Below are 18,885 nucleotides of genomic sequence, written 5' to 3'. Positions count from 1 at the left end.
ATAAGTCTCTGATGTCCCTAGAGTGTGTATGTGAAGTTTTAGCTCAAAATACCCCACAGATATTTTCATATTGTCACTTTTTGAGGGTGAGCAAAAACGCATAATTTTTGTGTCTGTTCCTTTAAATGCAAATGAGCTGCTGCTCCCGGCACAGAGGGCGGAGCTTCAACAGCTGGTGTCCTTTTACCTCACACAGACATGCACTGAAAATTTCAAAAACTTTTAGCCTTTTATGTTCAAACTGAAGTCAGAAAGATGGAGAGACTCAAGAAGAAGTGACAACATGTACAACATTTCTGAATGGTTAGTTGGTGAATTTATGTAGCCTATGTGTAGTTATCTTCTAGTCATTAATTAGCATATTCTGTCTTGTTAATCTATGAATCGCCTTCACGGGGGCGGGGTTTATGTACATTTTAGGGTTAGAGATGTCACTAACCCGGGAGGAATGTTGTGTAGTCCTTACTAGCCGTTTGTTGTAGTCCTTGAAAAGCAATTTCTTTAAAAGCAAATATCTCCCTTTCCTTTGAACTTTGAGCATCGTAACTTTGCAGATGTTGTTTATGCTCAAACAGCAACATTACACACTAACTAAAGTTAGAAAAGTGAAATCATATTCAACCACCCCTTTAAAAACTAATAATTTACATACTGACTGATGTATCTTTATAATTTTAAAACAAATGTGTCAAAAACATGGATGTCTGGGATAAAAATCAAATATGAGTATTTGTACATAGTTTTTAGATGTTGTTTCATTATTAAATTACTGAACTTATAAATAAATGACCAAATTCTGTCTTCATTAATGGCTTTCTAGTTGATTCATCTTTTCTGTAGCATCAGTCTGAAAAGTAGGCCTACTGGGGAAAAACACTCCTGCATGTGTTGAATAATTTTTTTATTAGTATTATTTTTTACAATGAAGTGATAAAAAAGTACAAATTCATTTTTATCAATGCAACTTTACAAACATGATAATTGCAGATAATTGCAGCAATAAAAACAGTGACACCTGTTTGTCTTATTTTACTCATATCCACTTATTGAATAAATCTGTTAAAACACCCATGAACATCAACTACATTTTTAAATAGGAGTATAAATCTCATAATTTTGTGCTCCTGCGAGACATTTCCTGCTCCTGATTCAGTCCGTTTTCAATGCTGGCTTTCTTTGATCCCCTGTAAATGAGAGATTAAAAAAAAAATCAGCTTATAATTTTGTAAAAGTTTTTTTTTTTTACATGATTTATTATTCCAAGAGAAGTGTCATCCTTTTTTGAGTGAAATGTCACTAATATAAAGAATCCTCACATGCTCTCGTCCACGGGAAGGTCAGTGTGGTCCTGTAGTTCGGTGTTTAGTGTTTCTGGGAGCAGGAAGGTCAGGGCTCCTCCCACAAAAGGAAGAAACCCGTATATGACCATTGGAATGGAATGATGATACACGTTCAACAAGCCAATCAGAGGAGCCAGAATACCAGCGACACGCGCACACATGGAGTTCAGTCCCACTCCGTTTTGCCTAGACAATTGAGTTTAAGAATGAGAACTCGTTTAGAATGCAGAACTGAAAACAGTGAGTGTTCGTGCAGGTTTCTCTCTTTTACATACACACCTGACAACCGTTGGGTACAGCTCAGCAGTGTACACATACACTATGGTGAAAGAGGCAGCGAGGGAGAACTTCCCAATCACAGCGATCACAGTCACAATCACAGGATACTCTGGGAAAAAGTTGAAATCAAGAGTATTTGCTTGAGAGCACAAGACCGATGTGCTTCGGTCACATTAGTGAACATTTAAGCAGCTTGTCATTTGAATGCTTGTTTAACCAAGTCACATTAAAACTCCTCATGACAAGAATTTTATGATTTGGTGAATTAGTTGAAAATTCATACAATCTCATGAATACATTTTTATACCATCTGCTCAGACAGTCCTGAAGCTTAGGTTAAGGTATGGACTTTCATGGTGATGTTTTGCCTGCAAATTGTACGTTTTCATAAGAATCAGATCATCCAAACAAAATCGGCAACTAGTACAAATTATGATTATAAACGTGCCACACTGGTTTTTTTGTCACATTAATGAACATTTAAGCAGGTTTTGTCCTTTGAACGTTTTTCCAACACAGTCTCATGACAATTCCTAAGAATTTTATGGTTTTAGTATGATCTCATTTGTTAGTTTTTGTTGAGATAAGTTTAGTGATGGACCTTTATGGGGACGTTTTGCCTACAAAGCGCACGTTTGCGCACTAGTCAAATCGTACTAATTCATACGAAATCACCAACTAGTATAATACTTATGAATTCTCATCAGGTTGGTTTTTCTATAAACATTTCCACTGAAAGTGACATCGAAAAAAGTCATCAAATACTATTGTTGCACATCGTATAATTTCTTACAAATTACAAACATATTTTTGTCAAATGTTTTGGTTTAAACATTCTTTCATTTTTAAACACTCTTTCTTCTATAATTATAAAAGAAGACTCGCTCACTCCCTGGTATAGCAGGAATGACCAGGCAAGCTGTGCCTCCTAGAAGCAGAACAGCACTCTGGCAGATCCTCCTTCCGAAGCGCTGAATGAGAGGGAAGCAGGCCAGCCGGGCGGGAAACTCTGCCATGCCAAAGATCAGTTGAGTCAGGTAAATGTCCAGGCCGAAGTTCCCCACGTTCAAGCTGACTCCATAGTAAACCAGGCTCGTCACAAACCTACAATAATGAGGTTTGCAGTGAATGAATGCAGTGTCAATGTAAAAACATCTGTACACAGTAAGTGCATTGTATCAAATGATCAATTGAAACGTTAGTACATAGGCTACATGTAGTAGTTAAAGACACCTAATATAAAGTGGGACTGTTTTATGTTGTTGTATTTAACATGTTAGGTGCGTCCCAATTTGCCTTTAACTGTGTTCCTTCAAAATGAATGAATTCGTTAAAAGTGTGGAATGTTGGACACTTCATGCACTCAACTGTCGCAGCTTTAATAGTGAAGGGGCTAACAGACTCCGATGTTGAATGAGGAAATGCTGTCATAACTCACCACATATAGCACATGATGAGAGCTCTCTTTCTCAGGTAATCCACCCGGAACAGGTCAAGCATGGAGCCTTTCTTTACGGTGTTCTCTGCTTCCATCTGATAATGCATCATTTCATGTTAATTCATCATTTTCAATACCTTCATTTAAGCAGGAAAAGCTCACTGAGATTAGAAATCTTGTTTACAGGAGTGTCCTGGGCAAGATAAGCAGTCTGAATTTGCATATGCATATACAAGTAGAAACATATATAAAAACAACTACCATTAAATGTACACTTATTAAATAACTACTTTCGATTGTAGGATGCTGTTTGTTTTAGAAGGCAAATGGGAGTGGATATGACATTTTTATCAGCTCTTTTCTAAGACCAGATAACGCTTGGCTATCTACATAGAGAAATTGGTCACCTTGTCGAGGAGATTTTCGGGCACCTTCCTGCCATTGATTCGGGCTGCTTTCAAGATCTCTTTCTTGGCTCGGTCTTGCTTGCCCTGAGTCAGAAGCCATCGGGCAGACTCAGGGAGAATCCTGCCAAAAACATTGAAAATTATAAGAAAATAAAACAGAAATTATATTAAAGGAGAAGTCGGTATTTTACACTTATTAAATTAAAATGTTAAATATTTAATTTGTATATACTTCAGAATATGCAAATGCAAAAAGTTTGATATGGAATAACTCTAACCAGTAATAGACGAAGAAAAGCCCAACTGGCGCTGACAGGACCAGCTGTAAAATCCTCCAGTTTCGGATCCCAAAGGCCACACCAGACAGCAACATCAGACCGATGGCATAAAAGCAGTGTGACAAAATGGTGAAAAGGGCACGCTTGGCTGAACCGCACCACTCGGTACCTAAAACATGTTTGAGATACCATGAAAAAACGCAATTATAAAATAATAATCATCTGAGATCTAAACAGGTTTTATATGCTTTTTCATAGTGATTTCTGTTGTTACAGGACATTTGTTTAAAGGAACACGCCGACTTTTTGGGACTTTAGCTTATTCACTGTATCCCCCAGAGTTAGATAAGTCCATACATACCCTTTTCATCTCCGTGCGTGCCGTAACTCTGTCTGACGCACCCACTAGCTAGCCTAGCTTAGCACAAAGACTGGAGGTAAACGGCTCCAGCGAGCATACTACTCCCAATAACTGACAAAATAACGCCAACATTTTCCTACTTACATGTTGTGATTTGTATAGTCACAGCGTGTACAAATAACAAGGTCACGTGAGACACAGCCATCTTCTAACCGTATACATACTGGGAACTATTCTCAGAAGGCACTGCTACTTGGGCGGAGTGATTTGCACGCAGCACCTGAGAAGCCCTGTGGTGAGGAGCAGAGAGTTCCCTCAGAGTGTTGTGCTAATCACTCCGCCCAAGTAGCAGTGCTTGGGAGCAGTATGCTAGATGGAGCCATTTACCTCCAGTCTTTGTGCTAAGCTAGGCTAGCGGTGGGTTCGTCAGACAGAGTTACGGCACGCACGGAGATGAAAAGGGTATGTATGGACTTATCTAACTCTGGGGGCGTGTTCATTTAAAGTCAGCATGAAACAGAAGTTGCTATTTGTGATGGCTTCTTGAACAAGAAAAAATGTAAGGCGAAAACTTAAAAAAAAACTTAAACTTGCAGCGAAAAACACATCATCAGAGAAGAGAAGAAATGTCGTTACAAGGGCGAGGGGAAATTATTTTGATTAAAGATTACGAGAGCACATGAATTGTACAAAATAATGATGTGCGAGGAAAAATAATTTATATTAAATACTGCAACAACAAAAAAAGTCAATTTTGAATTCATGGTGAATTTGAAGCATACGTGTACTGTAAATGCACTTTCTACATGCTATCTAATTATCTAAATGAAAATTCAGACTTTTTAATATACTGGCATTAAAAGGAGTCACAGGTGTTACCCAGAACAAACGTGTTCATAGAGATCCCTGATACCGTGGTGCCGACCACAAAGCGGAGGGCTATGTAGACATAGATGTTGGGGGAAAATGCTACTCCCACCCCGAACAGAAACTGCAGGAACAAGGAAAGCAGCGTGACAAACCGTCGGCCATACCTGTGACAAGAAGACAAGTTAACCAGCACAGTTATGCAAGCACTCAAATGACTTACTTGACACAAAATATGGCCCTTTATTACTGATGGGTTGTTAAAACAAACTGAATAATCTATATGGTTTTTTTTTGTGTGGAAAAAAATCAAAAATAATCATTGTGTGTTTTATATCATTCTTATGTTGCTTGGACTCTACACGTACTTGTCTGCCATTGGCCCAAACAATAGGGCTCCAATAAGAAGACCAGCCATGTAGATGGACTGAGATGCCTCATTATAAATCTTATTTTCACACACCAGGTCAAACTATGGTAAGATAAGAAAAGAAAACATTATAAAAGACAGTAAACAAATACCAATGAAAATGATATGTATTGGTTATAGATTATAATAACTTTTAATAACCAATTTTATGTAATTGACAAACATTAAAACATAATATAAAAGGGTAGTTAGTTTCTGTAAAGACACATACTTTAATTTTTGTCTTCAATTTTTGAAGATTTCGACCATTAATGTCAAAGAAAAAAGACATATTGATCTTTTATGATAACAATGTGGTAATTTGGCCCAGTTGAACCTGTCAAGCTAAATTTAATAGGAAAAATTATGAAACAAACTAAACTAAACTATTATGACCATACATGTATGCATTATATAGCAATTGCTTTTATGCTAACACGTGGCTGTAAAAAATAATAATAATAATGTAATAAAAAAATAAGCTGCCAAGCTAACAGGGAACGCTCTCAGAACTTTGGCTAACATTCTGGCAAGGCTCCCAAGTTATGAACAAAATGTTCTTGCAGTAACATTAAGGAGAAAGTTCATTCAAAGTTATCTGGTCTTCAATGTTCTCAAAACGTTAGCACAAAAACATTAGTTATACATTGTTCATGGAAGTTTTTTTCTGAAACGTTTTAGTTCCAACTAAGTCCAAGGACGTTCAGCTAACATTTTTCAGAATATTTAGAGAACATTCAAATGTAACATTCTCATTATGTTTGCAAAATTATAAAATAGAATGTTTCCTTCACATTCAAATAACCAAGAAAAAAAACTTTTTTTAAGTTTAGAGAACATACAGAAAAAAACATTTCCATAACTTAATATAAATATTAGCAAAACGTTCTTAGAACATTTTGTTAGCTGGGTGAGTTTGCTGGTGCTAGGTGAAAAATTAATTAAACGCATCTAACATAAAAGTTTGTAAATATATGTAATATATCTATATCACACATACATTTATAAATTGTTAGGTTAGATGCGATTCATCGATTTGACAGCATTGCCTTTGAGAGAGGTAACCATGGCAACAAACACTGTCATTAAGTTATTAGGCTATAGGTTAATCATCACAAAATAAAATACAGTCGGTATAGGCTATAATATAACCTATCACATAATTGTTCGTGTTTTTTAAAGCTTTGCGGGAGACGAACCTTGATTGTGACAAGAAGATTTGTGTCATTTTAACTCCTCTGAAAGACATTGAATAATAAGTTAATATTATTATTAGGCCTATGCGTTAAAAGTGTAACCATAAAAGTTAAATATTTATGAAAATAATATAGGCCTACTAAAGCAAATTAAGAAAAGCCCAATAATGCACTGTAGCTATAGCCTATAAGTTCAGCACAGTTCAGTACAGTAGGCTACCTCAGTTAGCAGGGTGCTGCTGTCTTCTGGTGCCTTATAAGCCCATCCATCGGTACATGATGTCGTTTCGTTTATTCCATAAGCTTCAATGACACCGAGATCCAGATCAACAGGTGAGAACATCTTACAGCTCTCATATTGTCCTTTACTGTCCAGAGGGATGGTGAGGTTCAGCTGCTTCTCCTCTGTCAGGTTTGGAGCCCGCTGTAAGATCCAGCTGTTGTTGCAGTTGTGTGGGAAGCTGATGGCGGTGAAGACCTGACCGAACATGTGGAAAGCTGTGAAGATGTTGGGCAGGCATACCGCCACCAGCAAGCGTTTCTGAAACGCTCCAAACTCGCCGACGGACGACAGGATCTGCGCGAAGTCTATCATGATCACTGTGGGCCACCGTCAGCGGCGGCTCGCGCTTAAAACACCTGCACCACGGATCCAACAAATTAATTTTTAAACTTGTCACAAGTTCAGCATATCTGCTCGCGCGCACTTATCTATTACGATCAAAGATACATCACTTATTTATTTAACAGCGAGAAGGACAGTCAGAAGACTTTAAATAATCATCATAATAAAGTATGATCTAAATTAGGTAGGCTATAGTAGCCTAGGTTAATAAGGTGATTCCAATGGTTAAAATGTTCTGAGAGGAGTTCCTGCAGACAGTGTGTGTTTGTGTGTGTGTGTGTGTGTGTGAGAGAGAGGGACTTTGGATCATGAGGCAAATGCAGTTAAACACTGGGGCCTTTTTGCTAGTTAATAAGGCGGTCTTAATATTGTGGTAATGTGTAAACTGTTGTGATGCTTGTGGGTTAAGCACAATATTTAGACAACAATGTAGCCTATGTTTAAGATGATTGTGACAGGACAGGCTATGTGACTAAATAAGGTCAAAGAAAAATAATGATGATTAATGCCATTGTGTGTCCAAAACTTACTAAATTTTTCCAAAAATATTTTTAAACATTTCAAAGGTGAAAAAATATATATTTTCAAGACGTTTTTTTTTATTGACCAGAATGTGTGCCTTTTAATTAAATATTTAATGTTAGTTTGTTCTTAAGCTTTATTTCTATACTCTAAAAAAAAATGTACATTTTTTTTGTATGAATACAGCTCTGTGGGAAGCATAATATGCAAATATATTAACATATAACCAATAAAGGAGGCATTTATTTAAAGTTAATTCTTTATTGATTTTAAAGCATTTTAAAATAAAATAAAAACAAGCTAAATAAAAATAAAAGAGATAATATAAACTAGAGAACTAAAAGCTTTTTTGCTTTTCATTTTTTATTGCTCACAGTAAACGGTCTGTCCCTGTACTACAACATGGTCTGCATTATAAGAAGACAGGAGATTTGTGCAACTTTATAAAATGCTTATTACTAAGATTGGATATTATCGTTTATATACCATATAATCATGTTGACCATATATCTGCTGCATAGCAACCTCAATATTCAAAATTCCTTATTTGAAGCAAAACTCGCCTTTTCAGAAGCAAGCATTTTTTTATTGTCCCCCCCCCTCCCTCCCTCCTCCCTAAGGGGACAGCTTTGTTGTGATTGCAGAGGTGAAAATAAAATACTTGTGCGCTATCAAAGCTTTATTTTACACCTTTTGTCTTTTGAATCTTCCCAATAAAACTGGATTAAAAGTTAAGGATTAAAAATAATTAAAAGTTTTTAATTATTTAATAACTAGTTGAATACACACACACACACTGCCATTCAAAAGTTTTGAATAGGTATGATTTTTTAAAATGTTTTTAAAAGAAGTCTCTTATGCTTATCAAGACTGCATTTATTTGATAAAAAATGTTTTTTTAATTTTAATATATTTTAAAATGTAAATTATTCCTGACCAAAGCTGCATTTTCAGCATCATTACTCTAGTCATCAGTGTTACATGATCCTTCAGAAATCATTATAATATGCTAATTTGCTGCTCATTAAGAAACATTTATTATTATTATTATCATAATAATAAAAAAGATGCTGAAAATTCACATGAATAAATTATATTTTAAAATATGTAAAAAAGTTATTTTAAATTGCCATAATATTTAACAATACTACTGTTACTGTACTGTTTATTTATTATTTTGTTATTTAATCTAATAAATGCAGCCTGGGTGAGCAAAAGAGACTTCTTTTAAAAACATAAAAATCTTACAGATCCCAAACCTTAAAACGGCAATGTATATAATTGTGTGTGTGTGTGTGTGTGTGTGTGTGTGTGTGTGTGTGTGTGTGTGTGTGTGTGTGTGTGTGTGTGTGTGAAAAGGGCAAAGGGGAAAAAAATCAGGTGTAACACTGCTTTAAAATAATTAAGATACTTAAGATTATTCCAGGCTGTTCTTGCACAGGTAGCGATATGTTTAATGAGATTTCTTGAGTGAAGTAAACAACCTCTCACATGAGTTCTAAGGAAAACTTCAGAAGTTCAGGACAGACCTGCTGGAAACATCAGGCAAATATAGGCCACCTAAGACCCCGCTGTGAATACAGGCACCCTCATAGACAAATAAGACAAACCAACAAAACTCACAATGTGTCTTTTGTAACCGACACCACCTCCCATCACCTTATTTATGGAGAACACAAAGGCCATGAGTGAAGCATCCCATATAAAATCAAACCAATGGCAAATTACATTATTTACATGTTCAATCGAGATCAGAAATACACATGAATACTTAAGAGTTCAATAGCAGAACAGAAAAAAAACCAAACACCAAAGTTTCATCAGGTACCTCACGCACAAAAATCTAAATCGCTTAGACAGAAACTTATAAAAAAAAGTGAGCAGAATTGACAGATAGTCAAAAATTTAAAACCAAAATGCACAAATTAATGTGAAATCTAAAAAAAAGGAGAGATATGGTTGATGCAAATGTGTAGAAACATTAAGGCAATAACTTTGAGAGCAGCGTGGGATAGTAACATTTGCAAATGTGCCCTGTTGAGACGGCGCGCACACACACACACACACACACACACACACACACACACACACACACACACACACACACACACACACACACACACACACACACACACACACACACACACACACACACACACTTTAGGAGTGTTCGTCGAGGCTCAATGACACTGAATAGGTCATTTCATCTTATTGAGCAAATCTGTTGCATCTGAAATAAAGGATATTGTACAATGAAGAAATCAGACTCTCTATATAACAGGCGAGAATGGAAAAGTTGTTTTTGAGCTGAATCAAGAATCTCTGACATTTCGAAACCAGATTCTGTCAATGTTCATCAAGCTGGTTTAAATGAACCCCAGTAAATAATGCCAGCGGTCTGATAAAACATGCTAGCTGCTTCTCTTTAAAGGCGTAGAAAAAAAATACAAGTAAAAAAAAAAAAAAAAAAAATGCTATAGCGACTGCAAACCCATTCACTCATTTCCTCTGTTAACACCATGTTTCTTTGAGTTCCATTCTCCTCACATGCACGCAGTACTTATATTAGAGGCATTTTTACATTTCGTTTTTTCGGGTGTCAGTTCAGATTGTGCAAATATAGAACAAACATAGAAGAAAAGAAAGAGAAACATTAAAAGAGCATTAAGGTTATATCTGGTTATGATAATTGCATCCTTAGATGGATCAATGGTAAACTTTATTTTAAAGGATTCCTACAAATTCTGATCTTTGTGCAACTCTGCTGTGGGCCATTAGAAATCCTATGGTACTTTTCTCTTTGGCAACAGTGGTTTCTTGAGGGCAATTGAAAGAGGAAAAAAAGAATATCAATGTGTCATTCTGTTGGTAGTGTTGGTTTGTTTTCACATTTGTAGGCAAGTCATGGTCCCGCACAGAGCCAAAGTTTAGCTAATGCTAAGCTGAGCAAATCCCAAGAGTTTGACATCATCGGGAATCTCAGAGCCTTCAACACCAGATGCCTGGAAAACACCACGCATGACGCGTTACTGCAACACACCATTGAGGATTTAAGGCCCGTTCACACCAAACTAACTATATTAGCGTCCACACCAGGTTTGTCGTCTGCCATTTTAAAGCAGGATGAACTCTGATTGGCTGTCAAGGTTTTTATCGTTCATCAGGTGGGAAAATAAAATCGTTCTGAAAGTGATTCCAACTATATCGTTTCTCTGTGCCGTTGTGTGGACTCTGTTATTCTTTTATATGTATAATGATTTTTATAGCTATATCTTTATTGTTACAGTTATTGTCCTTGATGTGAACGGGCCTTTACACACAGTGGGTTTAACTGAACAGTCACTTACCAGTTTAAATGTGACATTTTTATTGGAATGAGGCTCTTCAACTATCTTCTGCAAATTAGCAGCCACTGAAATGACACAAAACAGAAGTTTAGGACTAAAACCATCATTGTTTTTATCATGGTATATATATTTTTTTCTTTTCTTTTTTACTGGAAACAATATATTATATTTTATTTGGTCAAAACAGTAATATTGTAAAATAACTGATTTCTATAGTAATATATTAAAAAAAATATTTTATTCCTGTGATGGCAAAGCTGAATTTTCAGCATCATTACTCCAGTCTTCAGTGTCACATGATCCTTCAGAAATCATTCTAATATGCCTTTTTTCTGCTCAATAAATATTTCTTATTTTTATCATTAATGTTTAAAACAATTGTGCTGCTCAATATTTTTGTGGAAACCGTGACACATTTTTTTCAGGATTCTTTGATAAATAAAACAACTTTAATTTAAAATAGATATCTTTTGTAACATTACCTTACCTATAACTAAATCTCGCCCATCTACCAAGCCAGCCGATACCAGTTCCTGAGAAACCCCATCTGCTGTGTCTACAACCAGAGAAAATGTGTGTGTGATGCATTTATTCCACTTTAAAATTATTAGTTTAGAGCAACAAACTTTGAGCATGGCAAATTGCAACATCCTGGATATTTGAACTGACAAGGTTGTAGATCTCCTGACAACTTAACTGCACACATCATGCTTGCATACAGTAGTCAGTACAGACAGCAGAATGAAGACGTGTTCGGGCAGAAGAACATTCTCACACGGGCCAGCAATGCGCATGTCCCTAAATGCTTTATTTTGGGAAAATTCCCAACGTGACTGATAAAATGCAGATGCGGCAGGCTCTTTGAGTTCTGATGGGGTGGAAAAATGATGCTCTTGCTATGCTTGGGCCTTTCTGCTGGAGGGCAAAACACTGAGATAAACAGGAACTGATTCTAAAAGGGTGTTGAATTGATTTTTACAGGCAAAAAAACATTGGACAAAAGAACTGGCCAAGTGTGTCGTAAATCGTCCTGATTGAGATGTTCACCGCCCTTGACAAATGTGACGACTGTCAACCATAACATTCAGTGTTTTTTCAAAATAGTTGAGAAAAAAATCAGACAGTTTGGGAATACATCTATATTAAAGGGATACTCCATTTAAAAATGTGAAGTTTTGTGTGGTTTTTGAAGTGTCAAATTTGAGGGACTCATTTTATGGACTATTTTTCTAAAAGTCTTCATTTATGTTCATCTGAAGAAAGAAAGTCATATGCATCTGGGACAGCATTGGGCTGAGAAAATGATGAGAGAATTTTCATTTTAGGGTGGAATATCCCTTTAAGAGTGTATTATGTGGATTTCTTCAAGTGCAAGACTAGCCATGTGTCTTTATGCTCTTACCTCTGCCAGGCATGAACTCGAATCGGATGTCATTCAGTTCCTTTTTCAAGTTTCTGTAGGACAGGAGGAGAAATACAAGTCATCTACTGCTCCCGTTTACACTTTTAACAATAAATGCTCTTTATTGGCATTGATGATTCTATGGAGAACCTTTAACATTAAAGGAACCTTTCCATTGCTCGAAAGGTTCTTTATATTGAAAAAATGTTCTTGAGATTACCGTATATAAATGTTCTTTATACTAAAGAAAAAAAAAGGTTCCTTTAAATACTGTTGGTTCCAAAATGGTTCTTCTATGGCATCGCCACAAAACGCCCCACGTTTGAAGCTTTTATTGATTGTATGCTGGATCAACATCAATAAATGACTCCAAACATAAAAACAGCAAACACAACTTACCTTAACCTTAATACTAAACTGATGGGGGACTGGGGGGCATTGCCTCCAGGAAGCGGGGCCTACAGATAGAGACCGAGATGGTGATGAGGAGCATCAGCTTCATTTAAAAACTGAATGTTGAAATGCTCCATGCAACAGCTGTACCTGCGCTGGCTGTGAAGGGCTTGTAGTGTGTTGAGTGTTGGCCGGGCCCTGGCCAGCAGCTTGAGGTACTTCAGGCTGGAGGTGACTGCTGAAAGGCTGGAATATCTGCAAATACATGCGTAGACCCACACAAACATTTAGTAATTGCGTTATAAATATATAAATATGAAGAAGAAAAAACTCTGGCCATTATAAAATATAATACATTGAAATAATACCAACATTAAATGAAAGTCTGGAATGGAATACTAGTTTACTATTTAGTGGATGCTGTGCAGTGTACACTATTCTTAAAAAAAACAGTATTATTACACAATACATGTTTAAAGAATATTGTATACACTGCATGTGAGTGACATCGAGATGTAGCTTGTGAAAAAAAAAGGTTATTTTGCCCATTTTTTTATTTAAGAATAATTGTAATTTAAATCCTTAATACTGTAATACAAATATAGCAAAATCAATTCAGATGTTTAAATACTTTTTACTAAATGCATTGGAGGATACAGTAGTCTGCAGAGTGCCATACCTTGCCAAATACAGTAGATCATTTAAATATTTCATGCATTGAAAAAAATATGACAATCCGTAAATCGTAAGAATGGTAAATTAGTATGGCAGTAATGGTTTGCATACCTCTATATTCTGGAGTCCTTCTCTTACTCTTGGTGACTGTGTGAGAGAGATAGAATGGGCAAAAGTCAAAGGGCAAAGTCTCTGGTAATAATATATATTTGTTTGTGTTACGGTAACGCTGAGTTGGATTTAAACACACTGTAGTAAGGAATGAAGCAGGGAGTTAAGGCCCTTCATGAGGATTTCATTTTACACATTTGCTATGACTCTAAATACACATTTCATAGCTTTTGTATAATATCCTTCAAGAATTTAAGGACTATTGGGATTGTTTTGAGATATGCAACCAAATTACAGTTTATATCCACAATATCTGCTTAGAAAATATTCTATTCAACAGTATGCACTACATCCAAAGTATTCTCCCCCCCCCACTACCAAAAAAACAAAACCACACTTAAACACTTCCACCTAAACTGAGTTGTATTCAGACTTACACTGCCGTTTAAACGTTTAGGTCAGTATTAACTAATTTATTTTAAATAAATAAAAACATTTATTCAGCTATAATGCATTCAATTTATCAAAAGTGTCAGTAAAAACATTTATAAGGTTTCAAAAAATAATTTGGCTGAAACTTCAGCTTTGCATTGAAAGGAATAAATAAAAAACAAAACATAATAATATTACTATTTTTACTGTATTTGTTATTTATTAATAAATTTTTTGATCAAATAAATGCAGCCTTAGTGAACTTAGGAGACTTAACTAATACAAATGTTTTTACAAACCCTAAACTTTTGAACGGTAGTGTACATAATGATATGACATGATATCTAAGGTATTTGGCCATATAACGTGACCAAACTGGAATCCAAAAATCATTTAGTGACCAGAAGTGGCCATATTGCATGTTAGTGCCTCAATCAGCAGAAGTCTCATTACGAGGCTGTTAAACAGAATTTGGTTGGTTATCAAAGGTCATTGATTTGGTCAGTATTTCAACGTTGTAAATAAAAACACAATACAGATGGCGTCCAGGAAGCACACATCATCACTATTCAGTCAGTATCTGTTTTTTTTAGCAAGAATTGGTTACACTTTTTTTTGCTTTACCTGAGTTTAGTCATTGAGATTAGAGTGAGTGGTCAAGCTTAAGTAGCCGTGTAAGTAGATATTTCAGTATTTTTGTGATCTCAAAAGGCACATAAGCTATGGGTTCATAATGAGCGGGGGATACGGAAAACAAAAGTTATCACAGTAAGCGATCTAAATGCTTTTATACTGTACATGATTATTTCTTGCATAGATAAACAGATTATCACAGACGGGTGAAGGTGCAACGGTCATCCTTAACCAACCAGAACTCTAGTATCTTTATTGTCTTCGTCTTTAAAGCTGGATAACAAGACTATCAGCAGATACTGTATATTATGCTCTCTGAACAAATTCACTTCCTCTTTATCTAGCACTTCCTACAGGTCCAAATGCTGTGTTTGACTGAGTGTGCTTCCTTGTTAAGGTGAGCCATCTGTATCAGTGGGAAAACTGAACAACCCTGGGTGGGGGCAGCTCAAGAGGCTGAGAGAAACGAACTTGTCGCCTTGTCGACTTCGACTGCTGCTCCTTTAGCGGCAAACAGAAAACACAGAGCCCAGGGGTGAGAGGTGCCACAACAGCAACACCATTACAAACACCACAGACAAACAAAGAGTGCAAACAACCAGTGCTGAACCACTGCAAAGAGAGAGAGAGAGTGTGTGTGTGTGTGTGTGTGTGTGTGTGTTACCCGTAAGGCAGCAATAGCAGCTCTGCCCTCCTCGCTCTCCTCATCCAGTTCATCATCGCTCCATTCCCACTCTCCATCTTCTGTTTTATGGAGTCTCCCACTGGAGCCAGGAACTCGCCGTACCTACACACATACACACACAAATGTACATATACATACATATATGTTTATACAGACATGCGTATAGAAGAGCAAAACCTGTTTAGGTAATTTTTTTTATTTAAAGTTCAAACAAATGTAATTCATATTTAAAGATTAATGAATATATCTGAAATTTTGAATATGTTTTTCCAAACTGATTTGAAATATTCTTTATTGTCCCTGAAGTGATTTTGATTTGTGGTGCTGTATACATAAACATTGGCTAAATCATTATAAAAATTAGCAGTATATAGTAATAATACCTATGTTTTTTTATTCTTAATCAGCGATAAAGCATGGTAAAAATAAAAACATCATTACACACTCAAAATAATACCTAATAAAACATTTTCCTCACCTTTCTCGCTCTCTCTGTAATTGTAGGTGCTCTATGTAATAATTTCTCCTGCAGGAATTCATTATTCTGCCAAACAAAATGGAAGAGTAAGATAAATATTTTTTTAAATTATGCAAATAACCACCAATTAGGGTTGAATTACAAAACGGGCTGACATTCTAATTCATCACCAGCCCCCTACTGGGCATGTGCGGTAACATCTGAGTACTCAACGCCGGAAGGAGAGAGAACTGGCTTGATTCGAATAGTAAAAAGGGAAATCCATTTGGCAGAGAGTTTATAACCAGTTGGAAAAGGATGCTTGGATGATTATCCCTGCTTTTAGACATCAATATGACGGCCCAGTAATGAGAGGAACGCTGGACTGAACTCAACAATGATTCATTTGGGGAGTGTAGAGATATTCATACACAGACACACATGCGACATTGCAAAGTCTTCTGTAGTATTTATATGCAGCTAGTTATAAATGCTATATCCTAACCCTAACAGAAAACTTTTCTGCATTTTTACAATTAAAATAAACACTGTATTTACTTTATTTTTATGCCGTTTTCTTGCAAAAGTGGATGTCCCCGAAATGAGGTTTTGGGAGACTTCTGAAGGATCATTACACACTTGTACTGTGCCACGTCAAGGATATGAAAAGATAAAAAGCACCATAAAAGTATCAATTAAAATGTATTTGTGTAACATGAAATTTAAGTCAACATTTAATTTAAGTAAATATGGTGTAAAAGCTATCATAAGGATTAAACTTAATTTTACAGTACATGTACTAACCTAAGAAAATGCTGGGTAATATAAGGTAACAACAGGGGTTAAGGTTAGGTGTAAGTTCAGTGTTAATACCTAGTTATTACCTAGTTATTGTAATTACTGTAATAAGTATGAACATTGGGAACAGAACTGTGAAATAAAGTTCTACCGTCATATTAAATAATTGGTGCTTTTTAGTTGTTTGGAGCTTGACAGTGGTCACTATGAACCGTTGTTGTATGAAAAACATTTCCTTTCGTGTTCCATGAAAGAAAGAAAGTCATACAAGTGTGGAACAACATGAGGGTGAGTAAATGATGACAGATCGCTCCGACAACTATCCCTTTAAGACTTGCATAAAAAACATGGAAAAATAAAATAAACCAAAAACAATGTCCTGAAAGTAAGATTCTTACCTTGGCTTTCTGGAAGAATTTATGTTTTAAGAGTTCTGATGATGTTGGCCTAAAAAGCAAACACTATTGAAATATATTTGTTGTAACTTTAAGTGTTATCAGGGACAATCAACATTTAAAAAATCCTATTTAAAATGTTTTACACATAAATGACTTAAAATCATAAAATCATATCAGCCAAATAAAATCTGTTTCATTTTACATTGAGCAGGTAGTGGTGGCTGCCATGCTGAATATTACTGAACACATAAACATACAGTACTGTTCAAAAGTGTGGGGTCAGTAAAAATATATATATATTTTTTTTTTACATAAATAAATTAACTATTATTCAGGAAGGATGCGTTCAATGGTTCAAAAGTGACAGTAAAGATATTACAAAAAGTATTACAAATAAATTATGTTCCTTTAAACTTACTATTAATCAAAGAATCCCAAAAAAAAAAATGTATCAACGTTTTTACAAAAATATGAAGCGGCACAAATGTTTTCAACAATGATAATAATAATAAACAAAAAAAAAACGTTTTTTTTAGCACCAAATCAGCATATTAGAATGATTTCTGAATTATCATGTGACACTGAAGACTGGTTAATGATGCTGAAAATTCAGCTTTGATCACAGGAAAAAAAGACATTAAAATATATTAACAAAACAAAAATCTTTTCATTTTTTTTTTTTGACAATATTAATGTTTGACTGTATTATAATTTTTTTAATCAAATAAATGCAGCAATACTGAGCATAAAATAATTTTCAAAAACATTTAAAAAGTCTTACTGAGCCCAAACTTTTGAATGGCAGTGTATTTTTTATCCCACGACCCCACGAGAACATCACGGCTCTGCTCAGCACCTTTTCTCTGGCTCCTTCTGCAAACACAACGAGAGCATCTTCCTCAAGGATTTCCCGTATTTCTTCACCATCTCTTTGTCCGTGATTCCAGTCTCAAGGCAAGGCGGATCATTCTGCAGGGTCAACATCAACACCTGCAAACACACACACACACACAGATCTCTGAAACACCCGACATGCTATAAAACAACATGTGTCTCATTAGAGTGATGCATGACTGTGGATGTAGAGCTCGTATGGGACCGTGTCCCCTGCTCCTCACCTTCATAGGAGGGTATTTGTGGTAAGGAGCGGAGCCTGTGGCCAACTCGATGGCTGTGATCCCAAAACTCCAGATGTCTGCTTTGAAGTCGTAACCTTTCACCTTCACACAAACAGTCACAGATTTGTTTAACACGAGAGGTGCATCCATATGCCAGCAGTTACTGGCAATTTTACATCCCACTGAAGTCTTTAGACTTCATAAGAGCTTTAATTGCCCGTGTAATTCAGTCCATATACAGTGAGGTCCAACAGTCTGAGGCTACTAGTGAAAATGGGCCTATATTGCATTATTCTAATTGAATCTTCCATGTGATCTCAGGACCTTTGAAGCGCACTGTATCTTCTTCACTGGAATCAGTTTGCATGTCATTCGTTTTATGATGTTAAATAAGCAGCGTGTGAGTAAAGTGGTTGTAGGGTGGAAATTACTTACTTGCTCCATCACCTCTGGAGCCATCCAGCACGGCGTTCCCACAAACGTCTTCCGCACTTTATTTCGAGTCATGTCACCACCAGTGGCTAAGAAGGCACTTACTCCAAAATCTAAAGCAATACAGAGTAACAACAACAAAATCACTCATTAAAATGTCAAATAAATAACAAATAAATGTCGTCTAATAAGCGAGTACGTATTCTTAACGTCTAATAAGCAAGTACTTTATTGTCGGTGTTTACGCTTAAAAATTGCATTGCACTTAAAAATAAATAATGT

At 35.9% G+C, this 18,885-nt stretch overlaps 2 protein-coding genes across 2 annotated transcripts in view; both read right to left on the bottom strand.

Moving 5' to 3' along the window:
• Positions 1 to 885: 885 nt before the first annotated feature.
• slc22a13b (solute carrier family 22 member 13b) lies at positions 886 to 7,672 on the bottom strand. Its single transcript, XM_079602577.1, has 10 exons — positions 6,796 to 7,672; positions 5,339 to 5,442; positions 4,983 to 5,137; positions 3,743 to 3,911; positions 3,465 to 3,585; positions 3,058 to 3,152; positions 2,509 to 2,723; positions 1,620 to 1,728; positions 1,317 to 1,526; positions 886 to 1,184 (listed from the first exon to the last, which is right to left on the bottom strand). Exons 1-10 carry the CDS (start codon positions 7,168 to 7,170, stop codon positions 1,109 to 1,111), a joined length of 1,629 nt encoding a protein of 542 aa, XP_079458703.1. The 5' UTR covers positions 7,171 to 7,672; the 3' UTR covers positions 886 to 1,108.
• Positions 7,673 to 9,558: 1,886 nt separating this feature from the next.
• oxsr1b (oxidative stress responsive kinase 1b) overlaps positions 9,559 to 18,885 on the bottom strand; it is a 46,775-nt gene continuing 37,448 nt past the window's right edge. Inside the window, exons 6-18 of the mRNA XM_079602505.1 lie at positions 18,607 to 18,716; positions 18,172 to 18,273; positions 17,910 to 18,043; positions 17,054 to 17,102; positions 15,879 to 15,944; positions 15,380 to 15,502; positions 13,651 to 13,686; positions 13,015 to 13,119; positions 12,871 to 12,929; positions 12,472 to 12,524; positions 11,557 to 11,625; positions 11,070 to 11,134; positions 9,559 to 10,724 (exon numbers count right to left, since the gene is read on the bottom strand). Of these exons, the coding sequence (XP_079458631.1) occupies positions 10,650 to 10,724; positions 11,070 to 11,134; positions 11,557 to 11,625; positions 12,472 to 12,524; positions 12,871 to 12,929; positions 13,015 to 13,119; positions 13,651 to 13,686; positions 15,380 to 15,502; positions 15,879 to 15,944; positions 17,054 to 17,102; positions 17,910 to 18,043; positions 18,172 to 18,273; positions 18,607 to 18,716 (1,046 nt within the window). The 3' untranslated portion in view covers positions 9,559 to 10,649. The remainder of the gene's footprint in view (positions 10,725 to 11,069; positions 11,135 to 11,556; positions 11,626 to 12,471; positions 12,525 to 12,870; positions 12,930 to 13,014; positions 13,120 to 13,650; positions 13,687 to 15,379; positions 15,503 to 15,878; positions 15,945 to 17,053; positions 17,103 to 17,909; positions 18,044 to 18,171; positions 18,274 to 18,606; positions 18,717 to 18,885) is intronic.

This window comes from Phoxinus phoxinus (assembly GCF_949152265.1).
Source record: "Phoxinus phoxinus genome assembly, chromosome: 24".
NCBI classification, from domain to species: domain Eukaryota; kingdom Metazoa; phylum Chordata; class Actinopteri; order Cypriniformes; family Leuciscidae; genus Phoxinus; species Phoxinus phoxinus.
The sequence above is the reverse complement of the archived record's forward strand: the minus strand, read 5'-3'. Positions and strand labels throughout refer to the sequence as shown.

Bases quoted from the DNA above. Each gene is read 5' to 3' on its own strand.
- slc22a13b (XM_079602577.1), bottom strand. From the start codon at position 7,170: ATGATAGACTTCGCGCAGATCCTGTCGTCCGTCGGCGAGTTTGGAGCG. The intron at 5,138-5,338 runs GTACGTGTAGAG...TTCTTGTCACAG, and splicing joins TTTGGGCCAATGGCAGACAA to GTATGGCCGACGGTTTGTCA. The intron at 1,185-1,316 runs GTGAGGATTCTT...TCTCATTTACAG, and splicing joins CTTCCCGTGGACGAGAGCAT to GGGATCAAAGAAAGCCAGCA.